This window comes from Colletotrichum destructivum, chromosome 5 (genome assembly GCF_034447905.1).
Source record: "Colletotrichum destructivum chromosome 5, complete sequence".
Taxonomy (NCBI): Eukaryota; Fungi; Ascomycota; class Sordariomycetes; order Glomerellales; family Glomerellaceae; genus Colletotrichum; species Colletotrichum destructivum.
Window position 1 is genome coordinate 3,217,583 of NC_085900.1, and position 25,909 is coordinate 3,243,491.

The 25,909-nt window shown below is 53.4% G+C and overlaps 13 protein-coding genes across 13 annotated transcripts; 9 read left to right on the forward strand and 4 right to left on the reverse strand.

Annotated features, from left to right (window-relative positions):
* Positions 1-859: 859 nt before the first annotated feature.
* CDEST_08512 (uncharacterized protein) lies at positions 860-1,039 on the forward strand (the record flags this gene model as incomplete). Its single annotated transcript, XM_062924671.1, has 1 exon — positions 860-1,039. The coding sequence occupies one exon, from the start codon at positions 860-862 to the stop codon at positions 1,037-1,039; it is 180 nt and encodes a 59-aa protein (XP_062780722.1).
* A 61-nt stretch (positions 1,040-1,100) lies between these two features.
* Positions 1,101-4,441, forward strand: CDEST_08513 (Putative ATPase, AFG1, P-loop containing nucleoside triphosphate hydrolase). Its single transcript, XM_062924672.1, has 4 exons — positions 1,101-1,509; positions 1,571-1,654; positions 1,711-2,161; positions 2,216-4,441. Exons 1-4 carry the CDS (start codon positions 1,266-1,268, stop codon positions 3,081-3,083), a joined length of 1,647 nt encoding a protein of 548 aa, XP_062780723.1. The 5' UTR covers positions 1,101-1,265; the 3' UTR covers positions 3,084-4,441.
* CDEST_08514 (putative O-methyltransferase UstE) lies at positions 3,399-4,384 on the reverse strand. The gene has a single exon (XM_062924673.1). The coding sequence runs from the start codon at positions 4,216-4,218 to the stop codon at positions 3,400-3,402; it is 819 nt and encodes a 272-aa protein (XP_062780724.1). The 5' UTR covers positions 4,219-4,384; the 3' UTR covers position 3,399.
* A 1,238-nt stretch (positions 4,442-5,679) lies between the features above and the next one.
* On the forward strand, positions 5,680-7,233 carry CDEST_08515 (Putative peptidase M28). Its single transcript, XM_062924674.1, has 3 exons — positions 5,680-5,993; positions 6,052-6,792; positions 6,852-7,233. The coding sequence occupies exons 1-3, from the start codon at positions 5,805-5,807 to the stop codon at positions 7,125-7,127; spliced, it is 1,206 nt and encodes a 401-aa protein (XP_062780725.1). The 5' UTR covers positions 5,680-5,804; the 3' UTR covers positions 7,128-7,233.
* Positions 7,234-8,220: 987 nt separating this feature from the next.
* CDEST_08516 (Putative Dual specificity protein phosphatase) lies at positions 8,221-9,939 on the forward strand. Its single transcript, XM_062924675.1, has one exon. The coding sequence runs from the start codon at positions 8,499-8,501 to the stop codon at positions 9,471-9,473; it is 975 nt and encodes a 324-aa protein (XP_062780726.1). The 5' UTR covers positions 8,221-8,498; the 3' UTR covers positions 9,474-9,939.
* An 861-nt stretch (positions 9,940-10,800) lies between these two features.
* CDEST_08517 (uncharacterized protein) lies at positions 10,801-13,495 on the forward strand (the record flags this gene model as incomplete). The annotated part of the gene is made up of 2 exons (XM_062924676.1): positions 10,801-11,676; positions 11,786-13,495. The coding sequence occupies 2 exons, from the start codon at positions 10,801-10,803 to the stop codon at positions 13,493-13,495; spliced, it is 2,586 nt and encodes an 861-aa protein (XP_062780727.1).
* An 811-nt stretch (positions 13,496-14,306) lies between these two features.
* On the forward strand, positions 14,307-16,351 carry CDEST_08518 (Putative actin cytoskeleton-regulatory complex protein End3). The gene is made up of 3 exons (XM_062924677.1): positions 14,307-14,871; positions 14,947-15,181; positions 15,250-16,351. The coding sequence occupies exons 1-3, from the start codon at positions 14,635-14,637 to the stop codon at positions 15,969-15,971; spliced, it is 1,194 nt and encodes a 397-aa protein (XP_062780728.1). The 5' UTR covers positions 14,307-14,634; the 3' UTR covers positions 15,972-16,351.
* A 102-nt stretch (positions 16,352-16,453) lies between these two features.
* Positions 16,454-17,911, reverse strand: CDEST_08519 (Putative FAD/NAD(P)-binding domain, FAD/NAD(P)-binding domain superfamily; the record flags this gene model as incomplete). The annotated part of the gene is made up of 3 exons (XM_062924678.1): positions 16,454-16,675; positions 16,771-17,547; positions 17,795-17,911. The coding sequence occupies 3 exons, from the start codon at positions 17,909-17,911 to the stop codon at positions 16,454-16,456; spliced, it is 1,116 nt and encodes a 371-aa protein (XP_062780729.1).
* A 660-nt stretch (positions 17,912-18,571) lies between these two features.
* Positions 18,572-19,160, reverse strand: CDEST_08520 (uncharacterized protein). Its single transcript, XM_062924679.1, has one exon. The coding sequence runs from the start codon at positions 19,086-19,088 to the stop codon at positions 18,687-18,689; it is 402 nt and encodes a 133-aa protein (XP_062780730.1). The 5' UTR covers positions 19,089-19,160; the 3' UTR covers positions 18,572-18,686.
* A 361-nt stretch (positions 19,161-19,521) lies between these two features.
* CDEST_08521 (Putative acyl-CoA-binding protein, ACBP) lies at positions 19,522-20,356 on the forward strand. The gene is made up of 3 exons (XM_062924680.1): positions 19,522-19,850; positions 19,917-19,984; positions 20,072-20,356. The coding sequence occupies exons 1-3, from the start codon at positions 19,754-19,756 to the stop codon at positions 20,219-20,221; spliced, it is 315 nt and encodes a 104-aa protein (XP_062780731.1). The 5' UTR covers positions 19,522-19,753; the 3' UTR covers positions 20,222-20,356.
* Positions 20,357-20,403: 47 nt separating this feature from the next.
* CDEST_08522 (Putative tyrosyl-DNA phosphodiesterase I) lies at positions 20,404-22,074 on the reverse strand (the record flags this gene model as incomplete). The annotated part of the gene is made up of 3 exons (XM_062924681.1): positions 20,404-20,816; positions 20,867-21,641; positions 21,700-22,074. 3 exons carry the CDS (start codon positions 22,072-22,074, stop codon positions 20,404-20,406), a joined length of 1,563 nt encoding a protein of 520 aa, XP_062780732.1.
* A 943-nt stretch (positions 22,075-23,017) lies between these two features.
* CDEST_08523 (uncharacterized protein) lies at positions 23,018-23,649 on the forward strand (the record flags this gene model as incomplete). The annotated part of the gene is made up of 2 exons (XM_062924682.1): positions 23,018-23,060; positions 23,129-23,649. The coding sequence occupies 2 exons, from the start codon at positions 23,018-23,020 to the stop codon at positions 23,593-23,595; spliced, it is 510 nt and encodes a 169-aa protein (XP_062780733.1). The 3' UTR covers positions 23,596-23,649.
* A 1-nt stretch (position 23,650) lies between these two features.
* Positions 23,651-25,810, forward strand: CDEST_08524 (Putative ankyrin repeat-containing domain superfamily). Its single transcript, XM_062924683.1, has 3 exons — positions 23,651-24,347; positions 24,424-24,509; positions 24,558-25,810. Exons 1-3 carry the CDS (start codon positions 23,673-23,675, stop codon positions 25,741-25,743), a joined length of 1,947 nt encoding a protein of 648 aa, XP_062780734.1. The 5' UTR covers positions 23,651-23,672; the 3' UTR covers positions 25,744-25,810.
* Positions 25,811-25,909: the final 99 nt, after the last annotated feature.

Below are 25,909 nucleotides of genomic sequence, written 5' to 3' on the forward strand. Positions count from 1 at the left end.
GATGGGTCTTGCTTACATGATGCTGAGCCATCGACAGTAGACTACAGGGAAAGGGGGAGCAGGAATACTTGTACTGGGGGGATGGCTTCTGAGCAGGTATCGTGCAATAGACTTCACCGTCTAAGCGGCCTATTGGCGAATTGTGCAAGCTGGCTCCGGCCTGTATTCCGAACTCGATATTTCAATGTGTGTCATCAGCAGTTCGAAAATATCTCTCCATCTTTACATGCCAATGTTTGGATGTTACTTCATATCCAACGCCCGGCTTCCATTCCCTTTGTATCTTTTAGAGTGGTAGCTCGCCTTCTCGAAAGCCTGATGAGTCTCTTGTAAGGAGGTGGTATTAATCAGTACTGAATGCTTGCAATGCAACTTTTTTAAACCTAGAACCAAAACATCAGCAAAGCTGGAAATGTCAGGCTCAGTTATGTGATAGAGCCTTGTAGAATTAGGCTTGTTGGAAGGCACGCAAGTGGCTAAGGGAACCACGAGAATGCCAAAGGTGGCATTAATGCTCTCTGCGACTGCACATATGTGCAAGGCAAACAATGCGAACAAGACAAGAGAGAGGATAAGGCCATACCCTTGGTCTTCTAAAACCAAAATACCAGGTGATTTTGTCCAAAGACTGCCAAATAAGTTACAATTAGTTCCTCTGTTACAACTTGGGGTGGCTCCAAGTTTCTGTTTTTAGATAGAATCGGCCACCATTCAACAACAGCATTGCGACTGGGCAGCTAAAGCCGCTGCCTTCTATGACAGTGTACTCACAGCTAAGTGGAACCATCCACTTGTTAAGTAGAGACGATCATGAAAGCCAAAGCAGGGTAAGAGCCCCCCATAAGTTTGAGATAGGATGATGGCGTTCGATCCAGGTGTGACACCGCCCAACCTCACCTGGCGTGAGGAAGTTCCAACTTCCATCCCGTCCTTGACCGAGCTGACCGAAATCGGCATAGTCCGGAGTTCGGCATCTTTCGGCTTCTCCACCCTCAAAGCCCGCTGGCTTTCGAGTCCCTCAATTCGGCACCAGTTCTGAGAGCCGAGCCGGCGGCTGTAACAGGCAATAGCGTCATTTTTCAAGGTACGCTTTCTCAGACAACAGGGCTATTTTTGTTACTTTTGCACACCACATGCAACACCAAGTGCAATTCTGTTGTCCTAACGCTGCACTTTATCGCACTGCGCGCATACTTGCGTACTATGCATCCTTGCTTGTTGATACCCTTAGACTTTGATTTTTGTTAACTTCCCCTCCAGCTACAATGCGCAGTGCTGGTCCGTCACTTCCTCTTCGCCGACTTAGGGCATTACCAGCCGCTGCTGCCACCCCCCGAAGCCTCCCAAGGCCAAACATCCTCCGCCACTCTCTTTGCACATCTTGCCAAACAACCCAAGTAAACAACGCCAGAGCCGGCCGTTTTGCCAGTATTCCCAAGGAGTACTCTAAAAATGGAGTGCAGAGAAGGGCTGCGTCAACTGTAGCAGACGCAACCGAAGGAAACACCAGTAGGTCCAAGGTTGCTTCCAGTAACAGTAGCAGCGCAACGCAGGGGCTAAAACAAGGCAGCTTCAAAGGACCATCATGGCCCGATCCAAGAATATGACCGCCGGGTCGACACAGGTATCCTGCGCAACGACGAACACCAAAGAGGTATGAGGCAACCGTGACCAGCAAGGAATCAAGCATCACATGCTGACACCCCGCAGGCATTATCCAGAGCCTCCAACACCTCCACGATGAGCTGGTTAAATACCATGCGCCCGAAGTCGTCCACCCGACTCTCGAATCCTTGAAGCCCGCGAAGTCGATGTTTGGATCTTGGTTCGGTGGAGGCAAGGCGGCCCAAGCCACAATAGGAGCGATCCCGAGCAACCTGCCCCGCGGCCTATATCTTTATGGCGACGTTGGCAGCGGCAAGACGATGCTTATGGACTTGTTTTACGACACACTGCCGAGCTCCGTCAAGACAAAGACGAGAATCCATTTCCACAATTTCATGCAGGATGTTCACAAGCGGCTACACAAGATGAAGATGCAGCATGGCAACGATGTCGATGCTGTGCCGTTCGTCGCGGCCGACATTGCGGCCAAGGGCAACGTCCTGTGTTTCGACGAGTTTCAGTGTACGGATGTGGCCGACGCTATGATTCTGAGAAGGTGAGTTCTTTAGCGAGGTGCTGTTTGGGAGGCGGTAAACTGACACGTCGGTAGATTACTTGAATCGCTCATGTCGCATGGCGTCGTACTGGTCACAACCTCGAACCGACACCCCGACGAACTTTACAAAAATGGAATCCAGCGGGAGTCCTTCGTTCCGGCGATCAAGCTGCTCAAAGGCAGGCTCCATGTGATCAACCTGGACTCTCCGACAGACTACCGCAAGATCCCGAGACCTCCCTCCGGCGTGTACCACACCCCGCTGGATGCGCACGCCAACTCCCACGCTGAGAAGTGGTTTCGCTTCCTAGGCGACCCAGAGAACCCGGAGCCGCACTCGGAGGTGCAGAACGTCTGGGGTCGTGAAATCCACGTCCCGCGCGTCAGCGGCCGCTGTGCTTGGTTCACGTTCGATGAACTTATTGGCAAGGCCACGTCGGCAGCGGACTACCTCGAGCTGGTGCGAAACTACGACGCCTTCGTCATCACCGACGTGCCTGGTATGACGTACCGCCAGCGCGACTTGGCGCGTCGCTTCATTACTTTCATCGACGCCGTGTACGAATCGCACGCGAAGCTAGTCCTGACGACGGAGAAGCCCCTGACGGAACTATTCGTCTCGCGCGCCGAGCTGGAGGAATCGTTGGAGAAGCAGGAGAAGAAGGACTTTGGTCAGAGCGACAACGCTGCGACGCACCTCTTGGAGGACCTGGACCATAACATCGATTCGATCAAGGGCCTCCAGGGCCTGTTCTCGGGCGACGAGGAGGCCTTCGCATTTGCACGTGCGCTTTCGCGTCTGAGCCATATGGGTAGCAAAGAGTGGGTTGAGCGCGGCATGGGCCTGGAGCAGCAAGGCGGCAAGAAGGAGCGCGACGACTGGGCCAAGGTTCGGAGTCGACAGATGGAGGACAGCATGTGAGCAAATATTGTTGATGGTAAGAGGAGAGCATTCACCCGCCGGGTTGCGGGCCGAGCATTGGCATGCATCTCAGGACACAATGGGTTGATGCTTTGTATAACAGTGTGTGTCCGCATTTGCAGTTTACTCACATACCCCCGCCGAGACAATTTTGGCACAGAAGTTATTACATCGCTTTTGCAGCATGGACCAAAGGCCCGTGCAACGGTTTTGTAACATGGTTTTCAGATTATAAGGGTTGGCACTGGCGACCAAATCGCGATGGCATTGTTTTAGCGCCTTAACAGAACAATGCATCAACTTCAACTCAACTCGACTAATAGATACCCGGGATCAAAACCCAGGGCACCTCCTTCTTGAACTGGGTCCACTGCTCACCATACCGCTTCGAGCAGTACTCGTTCAACGCCGGCACACCGCGCGCGAGGAAATCAACTGCTTGCCACACGCCCATGATGGTGCCGCCAATGAAGCCCGAAGCAGCCATGCAGTAACCGGCCCTCCACATGGCGTAGCCGCCGTAGTTGATGTGGCGCGCCCAGCTCCAAAGCCCAGTCTTGATGACTTTGCCCTGGTTTTCGGGGCGGTCCTTGAACTGCTTGCGCTGCCACTCGGAGGCGGTTTCGAGAAACATGCCGACGGCGTAGAGGATGCTTCCGAGGACGACCTGGTAGGGCAGGGCGGTGCCGGGGAAGTCGCGGGGCGATGTGAGAACGGAGGTGGAGGCGGCGAGGAGGAGAAGCGAGTTCGCGCTGTTGACAAGGTTGTTGTAGAAGCTCACGCTGACGGCGCTGGAGACGGGGAACTCCTCAGCTGAGAGCGCGACGAGCCAGTAAGCCTGCTTAACGAAGGATCCGACGGACATGCCCAGGAGTATCAGGTGCGGCAGCGGGAGGTGAAGATTGTCGAGGAGGGAGATGCTCGTCGTGGAGAGCGTGGCGATGTTGAGGGGGATGGAGCTCACGCCGACTTTGCCGAGGATGGAGGCGCCCAGGCCGCCGGCGACGAGCTGGTACTGGAGAAACGGGTCGAGGCCACGAAGGCCGATGAAAGTGAGGGTACCCGGGACATTGGGCTTCTTGACGCCGCGCTTGATGAGGTCGAAGTGCCTTCTCTCGGGCTTAGAGTCGGCCATTTTGTTATATTGAGAAGCACTCACTCGAGCGCAATACCGGCTCAATTATTGTTTGTGGTAGGGTGCTTCTTTTCTGCCGGAGCAACGTCTGAGAGGACCAGCGAAGGAGATTGTGAGAAGCAAAGTAAGACACGGGAGGTCAGCTTATATCTACATGCAGGATACCATATACATGAGCGGGGATGCGCTTGGGGAACATGCGGCGTCGCTGGGTGATATCATTGATTGCATGAGCACCAAGCCCGCCCAAGCCCGGTGTCCGTTCACCTGAACAACATCCAGCCTCCCTACCATTGCAGCAGCAGGGCCAACAAAACCTTGAGCGGTTGGGTTGGGGCTCGGACTAATTCCGAAAGGAAAAGTTGTGATGGCGAGTCTAGAAGCGCACCGATGCACAGGTTCGGGTCTCAGCCATTTCAATCACTTTCCACAGCCTCCCTGGTACAGAACAAACGTGGTGCCCAGGGAGGGGCACAGGGCCAGTGGGCGTGGTTTTACGCAGACATTCAGCCAAATTGGCAGACGATTCAGAGTGGCTGGGACCAAATAAAACCATCGAGCGGGAAGCATGGAACCATGACGACTCGCCAATGCGAATTCTGATTGACTGGCGGACGGATCTAGACGCCGACCCCGAGACATGTCAACCCATTCCGCTCTCCGATGGGTGCTGACCGCGTCGGGGTCATGGATGGGACGCAGCGCTGTGGAGTCGTGAATGCATACATCGTACAAAAACGTTCCAAGGCGGCTAATCCATCACATGCGATCACACCCACTGGAGAACTCGAGATCCCGTCCGCTCTCTCCTAGATAAACCAGTGAGGGCCAGAGTAGTAGTCGGGTCGGAGACGACCGGCGAATGCCTGGTGTTGCATGTTTTGCCTTTTCCCCCCATCTTCGTGGGGTCCCGATGGCGCTAGATCGGCTATGCAATAGGAATGGTCGGTCGTGTCCCCTGGTTCGTCTGAAGCGAGAAAGTCCAGTCTCGATTGTCGCAAGTTGTCCATTTCTCAATTGAGCTTCTTCGCAAGTGCTGGCGAGCTCTTCCGTACCTAAGAAAGGTATTTGTATTGTGGTACGGGTACCGTGGATCGGTCTAATAGGTGGCACGTACAAGACCACGGCCGGTTTTGCACCGACGTTATTACGGCCTGGCTAATTGATTTCGAGTCGGCATCAATGTAACACACAAACAGTACAAAGTGTCGCTTCGAGGGAATACTTGTACTGCCTGTCTATGTTGGTAGATAGGGCACAGTGTCTGGTATGGGGAGTATCTGTGCAGGTATGATGACATGACATCGAAGTGATCAACGGACATCCGTGGTACGTACCCGAGGCAAGGTACCCGCTTGGCAGGATTGGTGGGCGTTTGTTTGGCCAGCGTGCCAGGCAACGCGGGGATGATGAGACAAGGAAGCTCCCCAAGCTGTTGCAGACCCGCTGGTCGCTTTCTAGGCACCTATCAGTACGGCCGGCGTGACGACGACTGCTTCTGTCCAACAACATCCACATCCGCCCACTTACCTTCCCCCGTATCATCCTCAGATCCAATCCCCCCAGCATATATCCCCATATCGAAAATGAAGGTCGCCAGAGCCTCGCTTCTTGCCATATTGGCACACTCGGTCAGCGCCCGCTTTGTTGCCGAAGATGAAATCAACCGCGTCCAGTTGTATCCCGCCGGTTCCGACCCCGAGAAGTATTTGATTGAGCTTGCCCCAGGCGACACCCGCTGGGTGACCGAGGAGGAGAAGTGGGAGCTTCGCCGAGTAAACATTCCATTTCTCTGCCGCTATTGTATTTCTAAACTGACATCTCGTTCCACAGAACGGCAACCGCTTCTTCGATATCACCGACCACAAAGACCTCGGCGCCACCCGCCTCCACACAAGGACGAAGAGTGTCTTCCCCGAGAAATGCCACCTCCAGGACAAGGTGAAGCCTCTCATCAAGGACCTTGACAAGTCCGAAATTCAAAAGAACCTCGAGAAGTTTACAAGCTTCCACACCCGCTACTTTAAGTCCGACTATGGCCGCCAGTCTTCCGAGTGGCTCCTCTCCAAGATCAACTCCATCATCAAGGATGCCGGCGCTGATAAGCACGTCTACGCTGAGCACTTCCCCCATACCTGGCAACAGAGCTCCATCATTGTCACCATCCCGGGCAAGTCGAACAGCACTGTTATCATCGGCGCCCACCAGGACTCTATCAACCTATGGTTGCCCTCTATCCTCGCGGCGCCCGGCGCTGACGACGACGGCAGCGGCTCCATGACCATCCTCGAGGCCTTTCGCACCCTACTCAAGTCCAAGGACGTCGTTTCTGGCAAGGCCGACAATACGATCGAGTTCCACTGGTACAGCGCTGAGGAGGGCGGTTTGCTTGGTAGCCAGGCCATCTTCTCGTCGTACGAGCAGGAGGGGCGTGATATCAAGGCCATGCTCCAGCAAGACATGACCGGTTTCGTGCAAAGGACGCTCGATGCCGGCCAGCCCGAGAGCGTTGGTGTCATCACTGACTTTGTTGACGCTGGTCTGACCGACTTCATCAAGAAGGTGATTGTTGAGGTAAGTCGATCCAGCTTCGCACCACGACTCTAGCACCTTCATACTAACCAAGTGCACAGTATTGCAAGGTTCCCTACGTTGAGACCAAGTGCGGATACGCCTGCTCTGACCACGCCTCTGCAAGCAAGGCCGGCTATCCCTCAGCCTTCGTCATCGAGTCCGCCTTCGAGTACTCGGACAACCACATACATAGCACCGACGATACCATCAAGTACTTGTCATTTGACCACATGCTTGAGCACGCCAAAATGACTCTTGGTCTGGTGTACGAGCTCGGCTTCACTGACTTTGCTGCTCTTGAGAAGAAGAGTGCGATTGTTTCTGAGGAGTTGTAAGATGCTGTATCAGACACATGCGCCCAATGTTAGTTATGATGCCCTATGCTTTTTGAATAGACGCTGCTTGAACCTTATGGCTTGAATGATTCCTTGTTGTTATGTATTGATAATTCCAGTCGGGTTGTGATTTAGGTTCACCCGCGGACTGACCGGGAAACGCTCGTTTCACTAAATGAAGCTTGTCTCGGTCACAGTATCTACTGTAAGACCCGGATAACACCATGGAAAAGAGTAGTCAAATTATAACCCCATTGAGTTATGTTTAAGGACACCGGACCCTGTGAAGATGGGCTTACAAACCTAGTGTGATTTCATCGAATTATCCAGGCTCTAGTACTGTATGGCTCCATTTGAATTGTATGTACGGAGGACAGTGTTGGATGTTGTACGGCAAGCCAAATTTGATATCACGAAGTTGACTGGCGGGTATTCGAAGAGTCTTTGCCATACCTCCCCCCCTGTTGACCCTACGATTGTTAGAGAGTGATGCCTGAACGTCACCTGTTTCTCCGATGCTACTTCAGCAAGTTAGGATACCTAGGTGGAGACAAGTACCACTGTAGAGACACATGGGTTCGTTTGTTTTACCATGCAGGATGCAGGACAAGACCCAAATCCCCTGAGCGATCCGCAGTACCCAATGGAGTTCTGTCGTGCGACCAACATGGATGCTGCAGCTTGGACCTGTAGGTAGCTAGCTGCATGCAGCCGGTCCGAAGAACGAACCGCTCCTCGAAAAGCCTGCCATTGTCACGCATACATCTTCAGCGTAGCCAGTTGCTTTTGAAGCTCTTCTCGCGGCGAGGGAAGACTACCCACGTTGCAACAAGATCGAAGTGTACCCTGACCGGGCGTCTCCTGGATATAGTGTGATGCCCAAAGAAGTGACGTTGGAATTGGATTGACACATGGCCTGCCTCTACCGAAGAGCCCTGACGGGTCTACCCAGCTAAGTGGGGGTGGTCTAGACGCTGGGGCCTGGGCTCGGTTTAGTTTACCGACCTCACGTACCTACCTAGGTAGGTAAGGTACCTACTACTTAGTTAGTGTACCCGTAGCAGTGCAGGCCCAATTCTGTACCTTCCCAACTCCACATCTCAACTTCACATCAACATCCCTCAAACTCAACACCGCTTCACCCATCGTCAGCATCTCACTCGAGTCATACTTCGCAAATCCTACAAGTTCTGACTCTGCTACTCAGGCCACTGCGCGTATCGTTGACATCAACGACTACGCTTGGAAAGGTCAGAAGCGGGGGAACCAAGCCGCCCTGCTTGTGCCGAGTCAGTGCGCATAGGGCCGCGAAACGTCCTTCATCACTATCCACCAGCTCTGCCTCAAACTCCACATCGACCAGCAAGCAACATGGAGACCTCGAAAGAACACCTCTCTGACACCGTTGCCGCTGCCCCGTACAGCCACAGACCCCCGAGCCCCCCCTATATCCCAATTCCCCTGACATATCCAAAGGGACCTGCTGCAGCCACCATCGTTCCCTCATTCGACAATGTAGACGCAATGCGGTTGACGAGCGAGGATCTCAGAATCATCACCCGAAACAAAAGCCAGACGGCTACCGACAGATCAGTAGGATGGAGCTACGAATCCCGCCGCAAGGCCCAGTCAATCTTGGATTTCCTCTACCTCGGTCCCTTGTCTGTTGCCCGCGACGAGGCTTGGCTTGCCAAGGAGGGCATCACCATGATCATAGTGACGCGTCATTCCAGGGTCGCCCAAGCGAGGCTAATGAGCGTGGATAAGGTCGCGCAGAAGCTGGGCATAGGAGTCGAGTACCTGGATGTCCAAGACAATTCCGAACTGATCCGTGGCTTCCCCGAGGTTGTGGCAAAGATCAACGGGCACCTTCTCGATGTCTACCGCAGTCAGGCAATGCCCATGCAGGAGGGCCAAATGATCATTGACAACGACAGCTTCAAGAGCGGAAAGGTTCTGCTTGTTTGCGAGACAGGAAACGACCGGTCAACTTTCGTCGCTGCAGCGTACATCATGAATATGTACGGGAAAGACATGATTTCGACAGTTCAATTCATCTCGATCCAGAGATTCTCCGCCAACTTTGACGAGGATGGAAAGAGAATGCTGCAGGCATATGAGGACATACTCAACGCCCAGAGAAGTGTTTCCATTGCGACAAGAGACATTCCCCGAGCTGGTCATTTTAACGGCCCTAGCGGCCGAGGCAAGCGAGGAATCGAGTCGACATTCAATGAGGACGACATGCTGGTGGGTGATGGTTATGCAACGTTCACCGCAGATCGAGAACGCTATCAAGACAGGGGCAGATTTGCTCCCTTCGTTGATCGTGGCTCAGCGACTTAGAGTATCTGAGCATCCGGTTGAGGAGGGTTCGGAAGTGGAGGTGCCATACGACGTCTTATTAGGAATGAGCACTGGCGTCTTTAGCGGAAAGTCGACTGTTGATGGTCTGTCACGGGGTTGTATTACTGCTATTGCTTTTGGGGACATCGATAGAACTCGGTTGGGAACATGGAGATAGGCGTCAGGGATGTTGATGTACCTGTTATTAGCCAGCAACGACCTGCTCTTGTCCACAAGTATATACTCCTTCTTGACGCTAAAGAAAGAGAGCACGCTTGTTCAAGAAGGACAACACTCGTCTACTGCGGCTGTGTAATGAATTTTCTCGGCGTGTTCTTTTAGATAGGGTCTAGTGTGTGGCGGCCTCAACATGGCCAAAGTGGAATAGAAGAGCATTTCATTCCCTAAGACGAGATTGCTCGCAGTACTGAGGACCGATGAAGATTATTTGTATTTTGTGTTGCTCATAGACGACTTGTTCCTTCTGGGCTCAGCAGGAGGACATACAACCAAACCATATATGAAGATGCTTGAGGTTCGACTCACATAACTGCCCCTCTTATTCAAATGCAAGAACAACAGATCAAGTGAGCATTGAAATCCCTAATCTGGTATATTGCAAGAGAAATTGGCTAGTTGGCCCTCCATTAGGCTTTGTGTGCCTCTAGATAGTTCTTGTCGGAGGGAAGGAGCGACTGACTCGACTTGCAACCCAGCCCTGCTGCTCCTGCCTTTTCTTTTCAGCCTGCTCACTCAACTACAAAAATGAATGAAAGCTCTCATCTGCTGTTTACTACTCGGTCAGAAGTTCTTATCATTGCGTTTTCTGTTTTTCTTCCCCTTGTTTTTCACCCACTGCCCTTGCCTCGCGCGCCTATTTTCTCTCACCCGGCAAAATTCTCACGGAAACCATCTCATACCCCTTTTCTTTTCACTCATTCTCCATCATCCGTATCTCTCCATTCTCATCCTCTCAAGATTATCGCGGGTGTTTACTCTCGTAGAGGGATCGGCTGAAAGAAAAGACCAAAAGCTTCAACATCCAAGCCCTTTACACCAGTCTAGGCAGTCTGAAGAGTCGCAGGTATATCCCAGGTTTATTCGATTCCCAGGCTCAGTCCAAACTTTGCTCCCAAGAGGTGCTCTTTGTCTATTACTCTCGGTCATCCTTCCCAGGTTGTCACGATTGTCACAGAAAAGGAGATGAGCAGGTTGGCTGCTATAGAGAATGATCTCTGTGACAACAACAACAATCAGCGTCTTTGGTTTTCATCTTGAGTTTATTTGCTAATTTCTACCGGGCTATAAGGAGAGCTACCGCAATTCGATGGCCAACGAGGAAAAGGCCAACAGTAGTGCCATGGAGAGTAATATCTCCATGGCACAAGTTGGCAGTATTGTCGGCCCTAAGCGAGGCCAGAGCTTCAAGGACTTCTATTTGTCTTTGACAAATGACCTGGATTGGGGCAGCCCCGAGCCCGAGGACATTGAAAAGCGCCTCGAGTGGCGTGAGATCTCTCATAGTGGGCAATGGATCATTCTCTCGGTCCTTTGCCAGTATAAGACTTTTGCATCTGCCGTCCGAACCCTCCAGATGACAACGCCCGACGTCATCAACTTCGTCACTCTATACATCAAATTCCACCGAGCAACCAAGCTATGGGCTAAAAAGATCGAAGAGACTTCGGTCTCTGATCTTCTCCGAAAGTCTGGAGAGCATTGGCCTGGTGTAGATGAGATGGATGACTACACCCGACCTCACCTTCCTACCGATGTCCTCGAGAACACCGACCGGGAGGAGGTAATCAGGTATCTACGCCAGGTGGGTCAGGAGGAAGCCGTCGAGGATATCGATGAATGGCGCGGTCTTTCCACCGACTTTCACACACTCCCCATTGAGCCCGAGATCATGGCCGGGGTTGTTGTGATCCTGGACGAAGGAGAGGGGCTCTTGGGTGCCGACAACACCCATCCCCTTCAAGATGGGCAACACTTCTCTTGGATCGAAAGTGGCCCGTCGGTATTCCAAGACCTGGCGAAGTGTCTGGGGGAGCTTCGGATCTACCTTACTCGCCCTAGCCCTTCGACAACCAGCACTTGTGGGCGTTGGCCCACAGGTAGCCCGAAAGGATGTCAAAGTCAAAGACGCCGCCAGAATGCCCTTGGAAACAACGTGGATTGGTCCACTGAAGAAATCAACCAGGTAAGTCGTCACGGTCTTCTATCTCGATCGAGCCACAAACCCATCCGAATTTGAATGTTTTCTGGCGCATGACGACAATTTGGACGAGGAAGAAACTGACAGTCAGCAGCAGTCGCCTATCGCGATCAACTATCGAGATGTAGATGAGTTGTACAATTCGCAGTTGCTCCCTCAACGCGTTCCATCTGTCGATATGAGAGGGTACCCCGGATTCGAGCCGATAAGAGGCCACGATGACGCATCGGTGCCAGAGCAAGACTCTAATCAGCCCCAAACTCTCTCTGCGGAGCTGCAGACGCCTCTCATCCGTATCCGCGAGGCCACGCCACAGGCTCAACCAGACCACTCAACGGGAGGTCAAGTTTCAATGAACAAACTCCTGTCTTCGGTCCAACCCCTTCATCCGTTCGTCCGCCTTCCGGGGCCAAACCTGGGCAAAGACACCTACTCGTTTCCTCATGGAAAGCCTGTTAAAGAACCACGACACGGTCACACGCCGCACTTTCTTCAGGATCGCGACAAAATCGAGAACCAGCTCAATGCATCTACCAGGCCGAATTTCCCTGGTCCCACTCCCATGCGAGAGCCACGTTTCCAGATGATCAATTTCGATACGCTGAAGGGCCAGATACACAAGGAAACGCAGCAAGAGAACTTGAGACTTCCTGTGGCCCCTAGGCCTAGCACTGTAAAAGCTTCCGTATTGAGTGCTCCACAGAACGCGTCTGCCTCTCCGATCTTGATCGACGATGATCTTGAATCACCTACTATGCCGAGCAGCAAGCAAACTTCTCGAAAGCGAAAGGTTGACGATAGCGATGGAGAATACCGACCTCGACCCGAGAGACCTCGCAAGGCGAAGGCCAGAAAGTCTGCTCCTCGAAACAAGAATACTACTTCACCGCAGACAATCCTGCCGCAGCAAACCCACCAGCCACAGCTGACCATCCAGCCGCAGATGGGCGCTGAAGGTATACTTCAGCCTGTCAAACGTGGTCGAGGGCGTCCAAGAAAATACCCCAAGCCCGAGGTTCCTGCTATTCGAGCAGCCCCGGCTCAATCAGCTGCGCCTCACTCTTCTGCGAACGACGCCGGTACTCAGCAGGTAGCCGCTCCTCCAGGCACCACAATCGCTGATAATTTAGCTTCCGCTCGTGGTTCGGGTGGTGACACAAATGCTGGCGGTCAGGCTCACGTTGGAGGACGGCTTGGTGCACTCGATGAAGCTCCAAGATCGACTTCGGGTTATATCTCTCCATACTCTCGTCCCCAGTCTTCTCCCCAGGTCGCTCTGTCCTCCAATGCTTCTCATGCAACTGTTGCGCACTCAAACACTACACAGGCTCAGATTGAGGCCCACAGAGATGGGCTGTTGCGCCGTCAGCCAAACAACTATGAGGAATTCTGGACGGTCCATCGGAACCTTGCGAATGCAGCCCGTCCAGGATACTGGAGTTACAACACCAGTCCTGATGACAATGGTACCCTTTCGTACCTCTCATCTTCCCAGTCGGCCTCTCGCCAGAATATGACAATCCCAACAAGTCACCAGTCTTATTATGATCAGGGCCTTGGTACGCGCCCTGCTGGCCAACAAATCTCTCAAGGAGCCAACGTTAGCGCTCCAAGCACTCAACAGCAGCCGCAGAATAATACTGATTCCTTTTTTCATTCTGCACGTCCCACCAGATACCAAAGACCATCTGCTCTCAATACTATCGCCCAGCAGGCCAGAGATGAACGTACCGGATCTGAAGCAGCTGAAAAGCGTAAGGAAGGAGAAGATGTCAACAACACCGCACAAGGCAAGAACAAATAAGTGCTTGACTTTCAGGGAGAGCATAAAAAAGCAAGCAACACAAAATGAGACGCACAAGACATGCCCACTGCATCCGTTTGCTGACAGGACTGTCTTGCTGCTGTGTTCATCTGATGCTTTCAGCTCTCTCTCTCTCTCTCTCTCTCTCTTGGGTGGCTCGCTATCCTTATTTGCAAAAGGCCCTTTCTTTCAGGACAGTAATATTTCCTTTTCAGATGATCCTGGACAGTCGTTTGCTTAAAATCCCCGTTTGGACTGCTTGCAAATTTGGTTGGTTGACTGCAGATACTCATTAAGGAGGGAATTTGGCTTTGGTTCTATAGGGAATGCCCCTTAACAGTGTTTAAGATACCCACTTTGCGACGACTTGTAGTATTCAATCGTGTCCCGGTTGATTTCAGACTGTGAATCCTGTCTTTCTCTGATGCAGCTACATTTGTGAACTCAAAAATGCAATATAATCAAGACCTACCTAACCTTGGAAAGGATGCTATGAAGGACGCAGGTTACTCAAAACTGAGATGGTTTTGTGTGTTGAATGGCCTCATTATAAGAAGACTGAATAATTCTTCAAATCCATACGCTGCTTGTAACAAATATGGAAGACAAAGCCAATAGCTGTGGCCGATCATTGACCTTTTTTTCTTTTGAGACTGAAGTTGTGATGTCGTCAGGCTTAGAAACCGACACACGATGCGCATTACGTAATGGGCGCGCTGAACTAAGCCTGCAAGGGGCCCCTGACACTGCGATGTGGGTCAAATCTGCATCACCGAGCTTCTTCACCGAGCGCACCCAGTTACAGATGCACCGCCTCCCACTTCCAACCCGCCGATTTACCCCAGTTCGACATCCTTGGCCCAGCTCCTGCGCGGCCTTACGACGATCCATTCAGCATCATCAACACTTCCCCGGCTGAATCCACCCATTTCTGTTTCAACATCCAACAGCACTCGGGTTACGTCGCCATAACATTGCCCGAGTTACCTTGCATCCACACACCACGCCGCGCGCGCAAGCGAAACGGCCCAAGCAAGCCCGAACTTACGAGTTGACTACAAACCGGCCACCTCCCGCCCCCTTCCGCCAACCTCTTCCTTCATCCGCCCGACATTTTCCTCGACAAGAACACGTACACCATGGCTCCCCGTATCGAAGCACAAGAGATCGAGACGTACTGGAACATCTTCTCCGCCCGAACGGGCGGGGGTCAGTTCCTGACGGGAGAGCAGGCCGCGCCGGTGCTCAAGAACAGCGGCCTGACGGACAATCAGCTCGAACGGGTGTGGGACCTCGCCGACGTTGATAACGATGGTAACCTTGACTTTGAGGAGTTCTGCGTTGCGATGAGGGTCATCTTTGATATTTTGAACGGGGTAGGCCGCTTTAATTGGTCCCCGGAAGGAGATGAGATAGGCGTCGCGGAATCGCTAACAGGACCGGATTGCTAGGAGTACTCAGACGTTCCCACGACACTCCCCGACTGGCTTGTGCCCGAATCCAAAGCACATCTTGTCCAGGCGAATCGTGCGCTCACAGGGAAGCAAGTGGCATTCGAGCAGGTCGAGGATGACCCGGACTCGCCCGGTTTGAAGGATGGCTTCGACTGGTACATGACCCCCCAAGACAAGGCCAAATACGAGTCGATATATCAAGAAAACCGAGATGCGCGGGGCGAAGTGGCATGTATGTTTACATCCCGATAAGTCATAAACGTCTCTCTCGAAACACCTGCTAATGTGCAACTGCTTCAGTTTCCTCTCTTGAGGACCTGTACGAGTCCCTCGATGTCCCCGACACCGACATTCGCTCGGCGTGGAACCTCATCAACCCCTCGGCCGGTCCCTCCATCAACAAGGACGCCTGCCTCGCCTTCCTCCACATCCTCAACAACCGCCACGAAGGGTTCCGTATCCCGCGCACCGTCCCCGCGTCCCTCCGCGCCTCATTCGAGCGCAACAAGATCGACTATCAGCTCGACAACCAGGCACCCGGTGCTTCTCGCTGGGCAACAAAGGCCGACGAATCGACGGCGACGGGCCGCAAGGCCAAGTTCGGCGACCAGTACCTCACGCGCCTCGGCCGCAGCGGCTTCAAGACGAGCGGCACCGACTTCTCAACGGCCAAGACGGACGACTGGGAGGAGGTCCGCCTCAAGAAGCAGCTACAGGAGCTCGATGAGAAGATGGCCCGCGTTGAGGCCGACGTTGAGCGCAAGAAGGGCGGCAAGCGCGACAGCAAGCCTGCCCTCGTCAAGCGCGAGCTCGAGCAGCTTCTAGACTACAAGCGCAAGGAGCTGCGCGAGCTTGAGGACGGGGCCGGCAAAGCCAAGGGCGGCGCCAGTCTCAAGAGCGTGTCGGAAGACCTGCAGACGGTCAGGGAGCAGGTCGAGGGCCTCGAGACCCACCTCTCATCGCGGCAGCACGTGCTCGAGCAGCTACGGAGGGAGATTGAGGACGAGAAGCTTAGCAGATAAGACATGAAGCAAGAGCACAGAAAGATGAGGCAGAGAGAAGAGACATTGTTTTCTTCCTGTACTTTTTGGCGGCACGCGGGTGGCTTGCTTGGTGCATTTCCCTTTATGGATTCCTTTTCAGCAGCTGGTTTGGCTGGGCCCCACCGTTCACGTTCAATTTAGGGAGCCCCCCTCCCTTTCTTCTTATCCGTACTATTTACGCATATGTGCATGTAAGATTATAATGTTAGTCCGTTCCCTGGTGAGATTTGATGAGAAGGGTGCAACGGGTTAGGACGCAGGACAGAATGCGCTTCACCGCAGAGAGTGAAGAGATAACGGGGGGGTAATCAAAACATACGATGCAGTTGTCTGCACTTGGGTGATGATACCTATTGTTTGAATAGAATGTATAAGCAAGTACACCAATACAATACTCCAAGCTGCCCCCTTATAACCGAATATCAACCGCTCTCGAGCTCCGACTCTGAACGCTTGATCCCTCACCACTGGGCCCCAGTGGTGTATGGCTGAGTCCAGTTCATCCCCAGGGTCCTGGATTTCAAACCCCAGACGAAGAGGGAGGGCACTTTGACGATGCCGACGCGGCCCGCGCCGCGGCTGCGGCCAGTGGAGCACACAAAGACGTCGACTGGCATGCCCTTCACGGCCAACTGATCCTTGCCCTTGATGGCGAGCTCGATGTTCTTGACCACGCCGGCGGCCTGTAGTGGAGTTAACTGAATGTCAAGGGACAGTAGGTACACTATGCGCCGTGAAAGGAAGTGGGAGATGAGCGAGGGAGGGTCTGCAAACGCACCTGCTTGTCCGTGAGCATGAAACCGGCGCGCGGAGATGTGACGATGTCTCCGCACGCCCAGACGTTATCGGCGCCCTTGACGCGCATGCAGTCATCCACGTTGACATACTTGTGCTCGGTGAGTAGGCTGGCGTCGAGGTACTCGGTGTTCGGCACGAGGCCCATCGTCGGCATGTACAGATCCGTCTTGATGGTCTCCCCAGTGACGAGCATCACCTCCGTCTTGCCGTCTGGCAGCGGCCGTGAGGTTCTCACTCGCGCGTTCTTCTTGACCTGTACCCCCAGCCGTACGATCTCGTTCTCAACGCCCTTGGCAATGGTGTCGCCGCCGAGTATCTCCTTGTGGGCCGACAGCAGGATGACCTCCTTATCCTTGTGCTCGAAGCGGATCTCGGCGGCGCACTCAACACCCGTGGGGCCGGCGCCCGCCACGACGATATGCTTTGCCGCCTTGACACCCTCGGCCGTCTTGTGTAGCAGATCAAGGGTTTCCTCGTATGAGTTGGCGCCTTTCCATGGCATGTCCGGGCTCGCGGAGCGGGCGCCAGTGGCGAGAACAAGGTAGTCATAGGGTAGGGACCGGGGGCCGGACGGGGTAGTGACGAGAGCCGACTTGCGGGCCACGTCAAGACCCGTGGCCGTGCCGAGCACGAACTCAAAGCTTTCCTTTGGATACTTGGCGAAACCCGCCTCAATCGGCTGGAAGATCTGCTCGTCGTTGACGATGTCAGGCACAACGGCACGGACGGAGGCCAGGTTCCAGTAGAAATGGGTTGTCTGCCGTCCCTGTCAGTCTTTCGACCACACGTGTCTGATCCAATGCCTCCAGGAATAATTCTAGGCTCTTGCAGCCCGTTCATGACATGCTGCTTACTCCAATCCTCGCACAGTAAGCGCGGATCACATTTGCAACCCCCCACCGGCCTCCGAAGCCTAGCGCCACCTCCGGCTCTTGCGAGGGTCGTCCGATTTCCCGCAAACCACAGCGTCAAGGTAGACCAGCAGGAATGGAGCCAGATCCTACCTTTGAAACCAATATCACTCTGAGGTCTTGCTCTGTCTGGCGTGTGTACTTGAGCAATCGATGAGCGGTGGCCAGACCGCCGTAAGCCGCACCGAGAATAACAACCGTCTTGACCATTTTGTTTTCGGTGCGTGTTGGTTTAGTTGTTTTTCTATAAGTCCGTGAAATTGCGAGCGTGGTTGCGTATAGGGTCTTCGTGTGCAGTGATGGTGATGGGAGTGTCAGTCTTGGGTATCGGCGTGATGCCTTACAAGCGCCAACTGGTATGTAGCAGTTAGTCGAGTCGTCAGGTGCTGTTGAAGTCTCGACCAGAGGCTCAGAGAAAGCAGCGAGGGTCCGATCTTTATTCATGCCATCAGCTTGCTCGGGCCCGAGATTCGCAAAAGCAAACTGCAGGGATCCGGTGCCACCTCTCTCGCCTTGTGTAGGTCCGGATACCCGCCCTGCCCAAGGCTCATGTTTTTATTTAGGTTTCAGTCTTCAAGTCCGTGCCGTAGGTGACACAGCATGCGGCTGGCAGGGCGTAGGTCTACGCGTGCAAGACTCCAACGTCCATCCCTCATGTGGGTGGGCGGGAAGTCGACCCCCCGTTGTCCGTCCGGGCTTTCCCCACGCTTAGAGCAGACAGGTAGGATACGAAGCAGTGCCACTTGACAGCACAGGACGCGAGGGAGAGAAGAGACGAAGGCGAACGTATCTTTCATGCTTCATATGGAAATTTGGCGCAATGCGGCAGGCTGATGGCGGGGTGGCTGGAATTGACTATGTTTCCTCGTTGTTTCCTCGTTGGCTGATGCCGGTCAGTCAACCTGAACACCATCTCCGGAGACTCGACAAGCCAGCCACCATGTGATTGAAAAGTAAGTTTGGGCGAATCGGATCGCAGCCGTACTTAACCCCTGACGATGTTTAGGAACGAAAGGCTTTCAGAAAACCATCGAGGAGGCAGTATTCCCTTATTTGGAGGGAGTATGTGGCCTGGCATGGCATCACACTGGCAGCGGTTGCATCCTAAGATGTCCACCATGTTGAGGACGAACCCTCCATCTAGGTAGATCAACCCATCTGGCCGCTTGGCGTAAGCCGAACAAGGATTGCGATGCTCCTTCTGGAGAAAAGACGACGAAGAAAAAGGCCAGCGCTCTAGCGGTAGGGCGCGCGGTTTGTTGTACTCGGCCGAACGCATGCCATGGTGCAAGCTAAATGTAGCGTCCATGCAACGCAGGCCGGCCGAAGGCCGCACAGGCGGCAGCCCGCAATGATGTGAGAGTGAAGCTAGCGGCCAATTGTACATTTGTACTGATAATGGACTCTGCCCCTGCCGTACCGACAAGCATTGTTTACATGATGTCGATGTTGCAGAAGGATGCTGACGAGTTCTGCCGAAGGAGCTAGTTCACTTGGGTGATGACGGTATGAGACGCGGGCCCGTAAGTAAGCTCAGAACCCCACCCAGCTTGTTGCTGCTGCTGGCAGGGCATTCCGTTCCCCATGTTCCTGACTGGGAATGTCGGCGAGACACGAGGGAGTGCAATTGAGCCGAGGTCGTATATAGGTCACGCTGAACCCCTCAAGCACTCAGTTGAGGTTAGGCGCGCTCCACAACTGGGAACAGTGCCCTGGCCCCATCCCCGTCATAGCTGGGTTGGCTCAAGCTTGCCTCACAGGCCTCACTCTGGCACTTGTGGCGGTGCAGTGTCCCAGCCAAACCCAATGACAGCATCAGCTGCCCCGCGCTTTTGATCGTAGCGTGTGTGTGGGACCCGGTTCGGTTTACGTCTTTAACCCCGCCATAAGGCGGCTAACCCTTTCCCCTCCGCCTTCCCAACACTGACAGAAAGTAAACTCAACAAGTCCCCTCCAAAGATATAACCTCACCAGCTACAAATAGCCCGCAACTTTCGTATCGTCTCCCCTCCACAAGAAATCTTACCCCTTTTTCTCAAATCAATATACACCATGTCTGCCCCCCAGAGCGAAGCCTTCAAGCAGGCTGTCACCGACAGCAAGAAGCTTACCGCCAAGCCCGGCAACGACGAGCTCCTTGAGCTCTACGGTGCGTTGCAACCATGCTCGTCCCGATGACATGAACCCGTAGACCTAACTTGTTGTCCGTCATCAGGCCTTTACAAGGTCAGCACCGGCGAGGACATCTCCAGCGCCCCCAAGCCTGGCATGTTCGACCTCAAGGTAAGAAACACATCATCTCCAACCGAGCTGCCGAGCCACCGACTATTGCACGTGAAAGAAGCTGACTGATCTTTGTTCGCGTGACAGGGTAAGGCGAAGCAAGGTGCGTGGCAGAAGGTCGTCGACGAAGGCACCACCCCCGAACAGGCCCAGGAGAAGTACGTCGCCCTCGTCAACACTCTCAAGGAGAAGTACGGCTACGACGCCAACAAGGAGCCCGAGGCTGTTGGCAACTAAGTCGCTGCGCATGCCAGCAACGCCCATGAGAAACGACACGGTTGATATGCATTAGCAATGGTTCGATGCAACGGTATTTACCTGGCGACAACCGAGAATCAATACAATGATACCAGAGCTGCTCGAGCCTGATCGTCCCCGTTATCGCGCGTGTGACATGACTGGTGCAGACACATCCTGGGCTACTCGGCGCCCCAGAATCTTCCCATCCTGTCTGGCTCCGTATGGGCCATGCTCGCCACCCAGGGTATCTCATCTTTGCCGTAGGACTGAAGTGGCAGATCGTAGGGAATTCTCAATCCGACTACTGTATCTCCGCTTCCTCCCTCTCTGGGAGGCATGTCCGTCTCGAAGGTACCGACCATCGTCGCGTTGTCCGTTATGATAGAAGGCCAGACCAGTACTCCGACCTCCCACGATGCGATCCTAACCTCTTGCGACGCTCCCGTTGCCTCGCCCCATGCTTGCTTGGAAATATTGGCCGAGGTGACGAGGGCCCAGTCTATCGACTTCTCGCCGTAACGAATGTAGGTCTTGATGTGCGGCGCTGCTCGTTCTCGACCGGCTTTTTGGATTGCCGCTGTTTCGGACAACACTGTAATGCCGTCAGTAACCTGCTTCATCAAGGCCACGCTGCTTTCCTACTCTTTCCTTCCGGGGCATCGTTTGCCCAATGGCAGAAGATGGGCCGCAGGTATTGCAATTGCTTCATCTGCTGTTGAGACTGGATTTTCGTATGGATTGAACCACCGGATGCGTACCCGTCAAGGCTTCGTCTGATTTCATCCGCGGTTGGGAACACCACTTTGAACTTTGGTTTAGGGCGGCTCGATGGTTTGTTTTTTGACGCTGCGAGAGAATCGAAGAGACATTTCTGAATCCAACTGTCTGTAGGTCCCAGAGTGGCGATGGACGATACCTGGACCACGATCTCGGACTCCCCTTCTTGTACAGGGACGCTGCCTAATGCTCTCTTAAGCGCCGGCCAGCCCCAGGCCGTCTGTGAAGTGTCGTGAATGGGATGGCGCCCGGGAACGCTAGCGATGAATGTAGCTCGCACACTCGAAAAGTCGTAATTGCACAGATGGGTGACCAAGGTTCTGGTGATTGGTCTGCGGGCATTATAGGCTCTCAAGTAGCTAAGCAGGTCATGTTTGAACCTCTTCCCTGTCCCAAAAGGATGGTCGGTTGCCGAAGCATCTTCGGCATGATCGTCAGAAAGGAGTGGAAGCAACGGCGATCGCCAGACAGCATTGGTCATGTTCGTCCAGTCTCTGACAATCATGTTGGCCGTGTGTATGATCACTTGGGCCGAGTCATCGTGGCGGATCAAAACCATCATTTTGGAATGATGAGTTCCGAACATCTCGGGCATGAAAGCGCCATGGAGCTCGACATTTGGGTATGCTTCTGCATCTTCCTGTTGATTACCGTCAGCAACTATGACGCTTTTGCATGAGAGCCGATGTTTAGTTAACCTGGAGAGCCAACCGGTTCGGATCCTCCTTTTTCCAGAAACCATGGATAACGTGGACCTTGACTAGGTTTCTCGTGTCCTCGTCAAAGTGGCTCATCAGGAAATGTATGTCGTGCAAGAAGTTAAACTCCCAACATTCAGCAATCAAAGGATCACCGAGGATGTCTTTCAGCGTAACGGTATCCTTGTTCGCGGCTTCAGGCAAATCTCGAATGCGGGTAAGCTGGAAAGGTGATGCAATACGATCGCCGTGTCGGTTCCTTTTCTTAGGAGGGCTGATGGCCCGGCTCAGAGATTGAGGACCAGGGTGTCTATTTCCTGTCTTGGACTCCTTGACGTCCCCGGATAGACGCTGTCTTTTCGGGGGCCGGTCCATGGCAATGGCCTACGATGTAAGCTGTTGTGATCGATATTGGAAAGTGCGTACGAACGAACGTACTGGGCTAAGGTTTTTATGAGTAGCAGAGCCTCGGTTCGACGGTTGATCGAATGTTCGGGTGTAATTCTGTAAAACGGCTGGTCGAGGAGGGGGGAGACGATTACTACCTAGGTAACTTAGGTAGGTATGTAGGTGGCTCCTGAAAGCAGGAGGAAGGTGCCTTGGTTCGGCCCCGAAATTAGCGGGTAGCCAGGTGTGGTGGTCATAATGCTTTTCTACTTGGGAAGGCCGTCAAAACTGGTAGCCAAGCTGTTCCAGCCTCTTGTCTCGGTTTCATACCTACCAAGATTACCTTGTCTTACTCTGCCTCGATGAGTGTTTCCCTGCCGGATCAACTCGGTTTCGGTGCTGGAAACACTTTCTCCTTGGGAGAAGGTGAGATCTGTTGTTGGCGGCTTGAGGGTCAACAGCACGGGTTTGCCAGGGATTAAACACGCCTTGGTGTCGTTGGTGCTGTCACACCTACCTAGGGACGCTAGAACGCACCATATTTTCACTGGGTGGCTAGTGGTGGGGGGGGGGGGTTGGGGGGGGGGGGTTGCCTGCGTGTCTGGGCGGCAATTTCTTGGGGGTTTGTCTGAGGATTTTGTGCCACAAAAAAAATCCTGGGGATTTCCTCTCCGTTACTATCTCTAATAGCCATCTTCATTATAGCCTTCAGGCTGGCACAGCATGACCAGTTGATCATTTTCGCCTTGCGAGCCAATCCACCAACAGAGAGATATGTTTGATAGAGGGGCAAGTGAAGCTATTGAAACGTAGCCCTCGAACCTGGCCTCTTGGCTTGGGATCCCTCGCATCGTGATAGGTCAGAGGCCCGTCTGCAACCTACACTGCCTTTTGTCCGAAAGAGGAGGTTTGCCCAACATGCTCAGCTGATATGCACGCCGCTGAGTCTGCAGCAGTGTGCCGTCCCTTCTCGGGTCACAGATTCGAGCCTGATTCTGCCGCGATGCTTTCTGTCCAACCTCATAATCCGTACCTAAGTTAGTTCGACATGGATCCTCTTTCGATCTCGGCCAGCATCATCGCTCTTTCCAAGTACCCGTGGCTCTCGGCAAGGGAGCCCAGTTGCTTGCTACTCTTCGGCATGCTCCCGTAGACTTCTGCGACCTGGTGAATGAACTTAACACCCTGCAAGCTGTTATCAAGCAGATCAGGAGCTTGCTGGAAGAGTTGGCGAACGAGCAAACGAGTAATATGGCACTCACTCCCGTGGACACATCGACAGCTGTGGCGCTAGAACTTGAGTTAAGATTCATCGTTGAGGAGCTCCAGGCTTTCTGCGATCGACTCACAGCCACGGACAAGGTAGATGAGAAGGACCGGCCTCGCCAAGTATCGAAGAGAAGATGGATACGAGAGCAAAGCAACATCACCAAACTCAAGTCCAGAGTAAACACAGCCAGAAACTATTTGATGCTGTGTTTCGGTGCCATAGTATCGTCGCAGAGGTAAGCTTCGGGACATTTGTTGACAAGTCAGCGCTGCCTGATAAGCTGTTAACACTGAGGAGCTTGAGACAAGGCAGGTTAATGGTCGAAATTCATCAGCTCGTTCAAGGCCTGCCCCAGACTTTTGAAAGAAAAACCGAGAGGATTCGCGATACATTGGTCGCAGGCCATGCCAACATCGACAATATGGTGGCCACGCTCGACGGCCAGATTCGTGCACAAGCATCCGACCTGGAACAATTGTTAACGGCCAAATGTCAACCTCCGAATCAGCGCAATCTTCTGAGGCTGGACGGCCCAAATGTCGAAGCCGATCCTTACGTTTCGGTCGAGGTTTCAGTCCACCGAAACTGCTTGTCCTGCTGCAGATGCCAGTGTCATCAACATCAGAGAATGCAGAGCCCAGCTTGGATGCGCTCCGTCTTTGGCACACTTTTTCTCCAATACAACAGCGTCCCGTTGCTGAGGCCCCAAAAGTGCGACCTCGGAGAATGCAGAGCAAGCTCTCCTGCTTCGTCGCGCTTGATCTACCTCTTTCCCAAGTGGTTTCTCTCTCGCGCTGTCTTTCTTGCGACTTCCTGGAGTAGTCTGACTGGGACAGGTGCTTCTATCCATCTTCACGTCCCAAGGCTTGTTCCACGAGATCAGATGGTATCGGTTGTGTACAACTGTGATATTGCATGGATAAAACGAGGCATCACCAACTCGACTGTACTGCCAACAGACGTAGATGATGACGGAAACTCGCTTCTCATGGTGCGTCCAACCAATACACTCAGCCGAGTCGCTTGGGGCGCTTCCTTTCAGTACTTACGGGGTTCTCGCTTTGTAGTTATCCCTTCGTGACGTTAACCTCTCCCTCTCGGAATTCCTCGTTCAACAGGGCTGGCCGCTACACCTGGAAAATGTGACTGGATGGTATGGCAAGGTACGAACGCAATAAAGCTCTGTGCTAACACGGCCCAGGACAGCTTCATCACGCTCCCGACTTCTGTTCTACGCTACGAAGCACGAGCGGATCCAATCACTCAAACCTGAGCATCGCCGTATGATCGAGCATCTCACATTTTCACAAGGAGGACCAGGCAGTACATCGACTTTGATACACGACGCAGTTCTTGGAGTGACGTCAATGTCCGTATCGGATGCAATAACTCAGGCCCGTTTGGACATTGATAGCCTTGACAGCTATGGGTGGTGTCCGCTACACTGGGCAATCTATCTCGACGATTACAATTCGCTCGAGGTCCTACTGTACCGTGGCGCCAGCCCAAAGACAGTGACCAGAAGCGGTTGGACGCCGCTTCATTACGCGGCGAGATATGAACATCCTGGCTCTGTGAGAATGGCCCAGGCAGTCATTGACGCCGGCGCAGATATCAATGCACAGGTCAGAAACTATCGGGGGCTCAAAGGGGAAACTGCAATCATATTCGCCTTCGACAACCCGGAGATGGTCAAACTTCTGTTGGAGTACAGTTCCGTCATCGTTGTCAAAACAGACATTAATTGGGTGTGTCCGTTGTCGTACCGAGCTCGTCGGACGAGCAACGTCGATCGTCATGATCCAAGAAGATGGTACTGGGATCGATCCCTAGATCTACTCATCAGTGCCGGTATGGACCTCGACTTGCCATCGCAGCAAACGGGCTACGAGGGACGAACGCCTCTTCATGATACGATCCTGTGGCGTAATGCAGCGTTGTTAGAGCTCTTGATCCAACATGGCGCTAGGCTCGATGCCATGGACAAGTATGGGTCAGGCGTGCTACACTTTGCAGCTCAAAGTGCGAATCTCGAGCTCATCAACGTGTTGCGGGATGCTCAAATCTGCGGTTTGAATCCGGATCAAACAAACGCTGCTGGCGATACGCCGATGAGGATCATGACGGCACGGATGTACGGCGACGAGGAACGAAGGCAGCCTGGCGAGACAAGACCGACGTATGAGGAGTGGTTGGCCTTCAAACAGCTGTTGCTGGAAATACGGGGACGCAATTGTGGCCACTTCTCGACAGATCATACCGGCATAGTGTTCCTTGGGAGGTATTCGCACAGCGCCCAGAGTGATGTTGAGGATATCACTTCTATGGGGGTTTCGGAGGACGACCGCAGCGATGAAGACGAGTTCTTTGACACATCTGAAGGGTAACAAAGCTAACCAGCAGAATCCGAGAGCTGAATCAGCCAACGCGGAGTGAACAGGGTATGCAGCAAGTAATTAATGTGCCCTGTTTACTGTACTGTTCATGGATTGTTATGAGCAAACAGCCGAAGGCAACTTCGGGTTTTCTGAGTTTCTTGTGTTATCGGGGGTT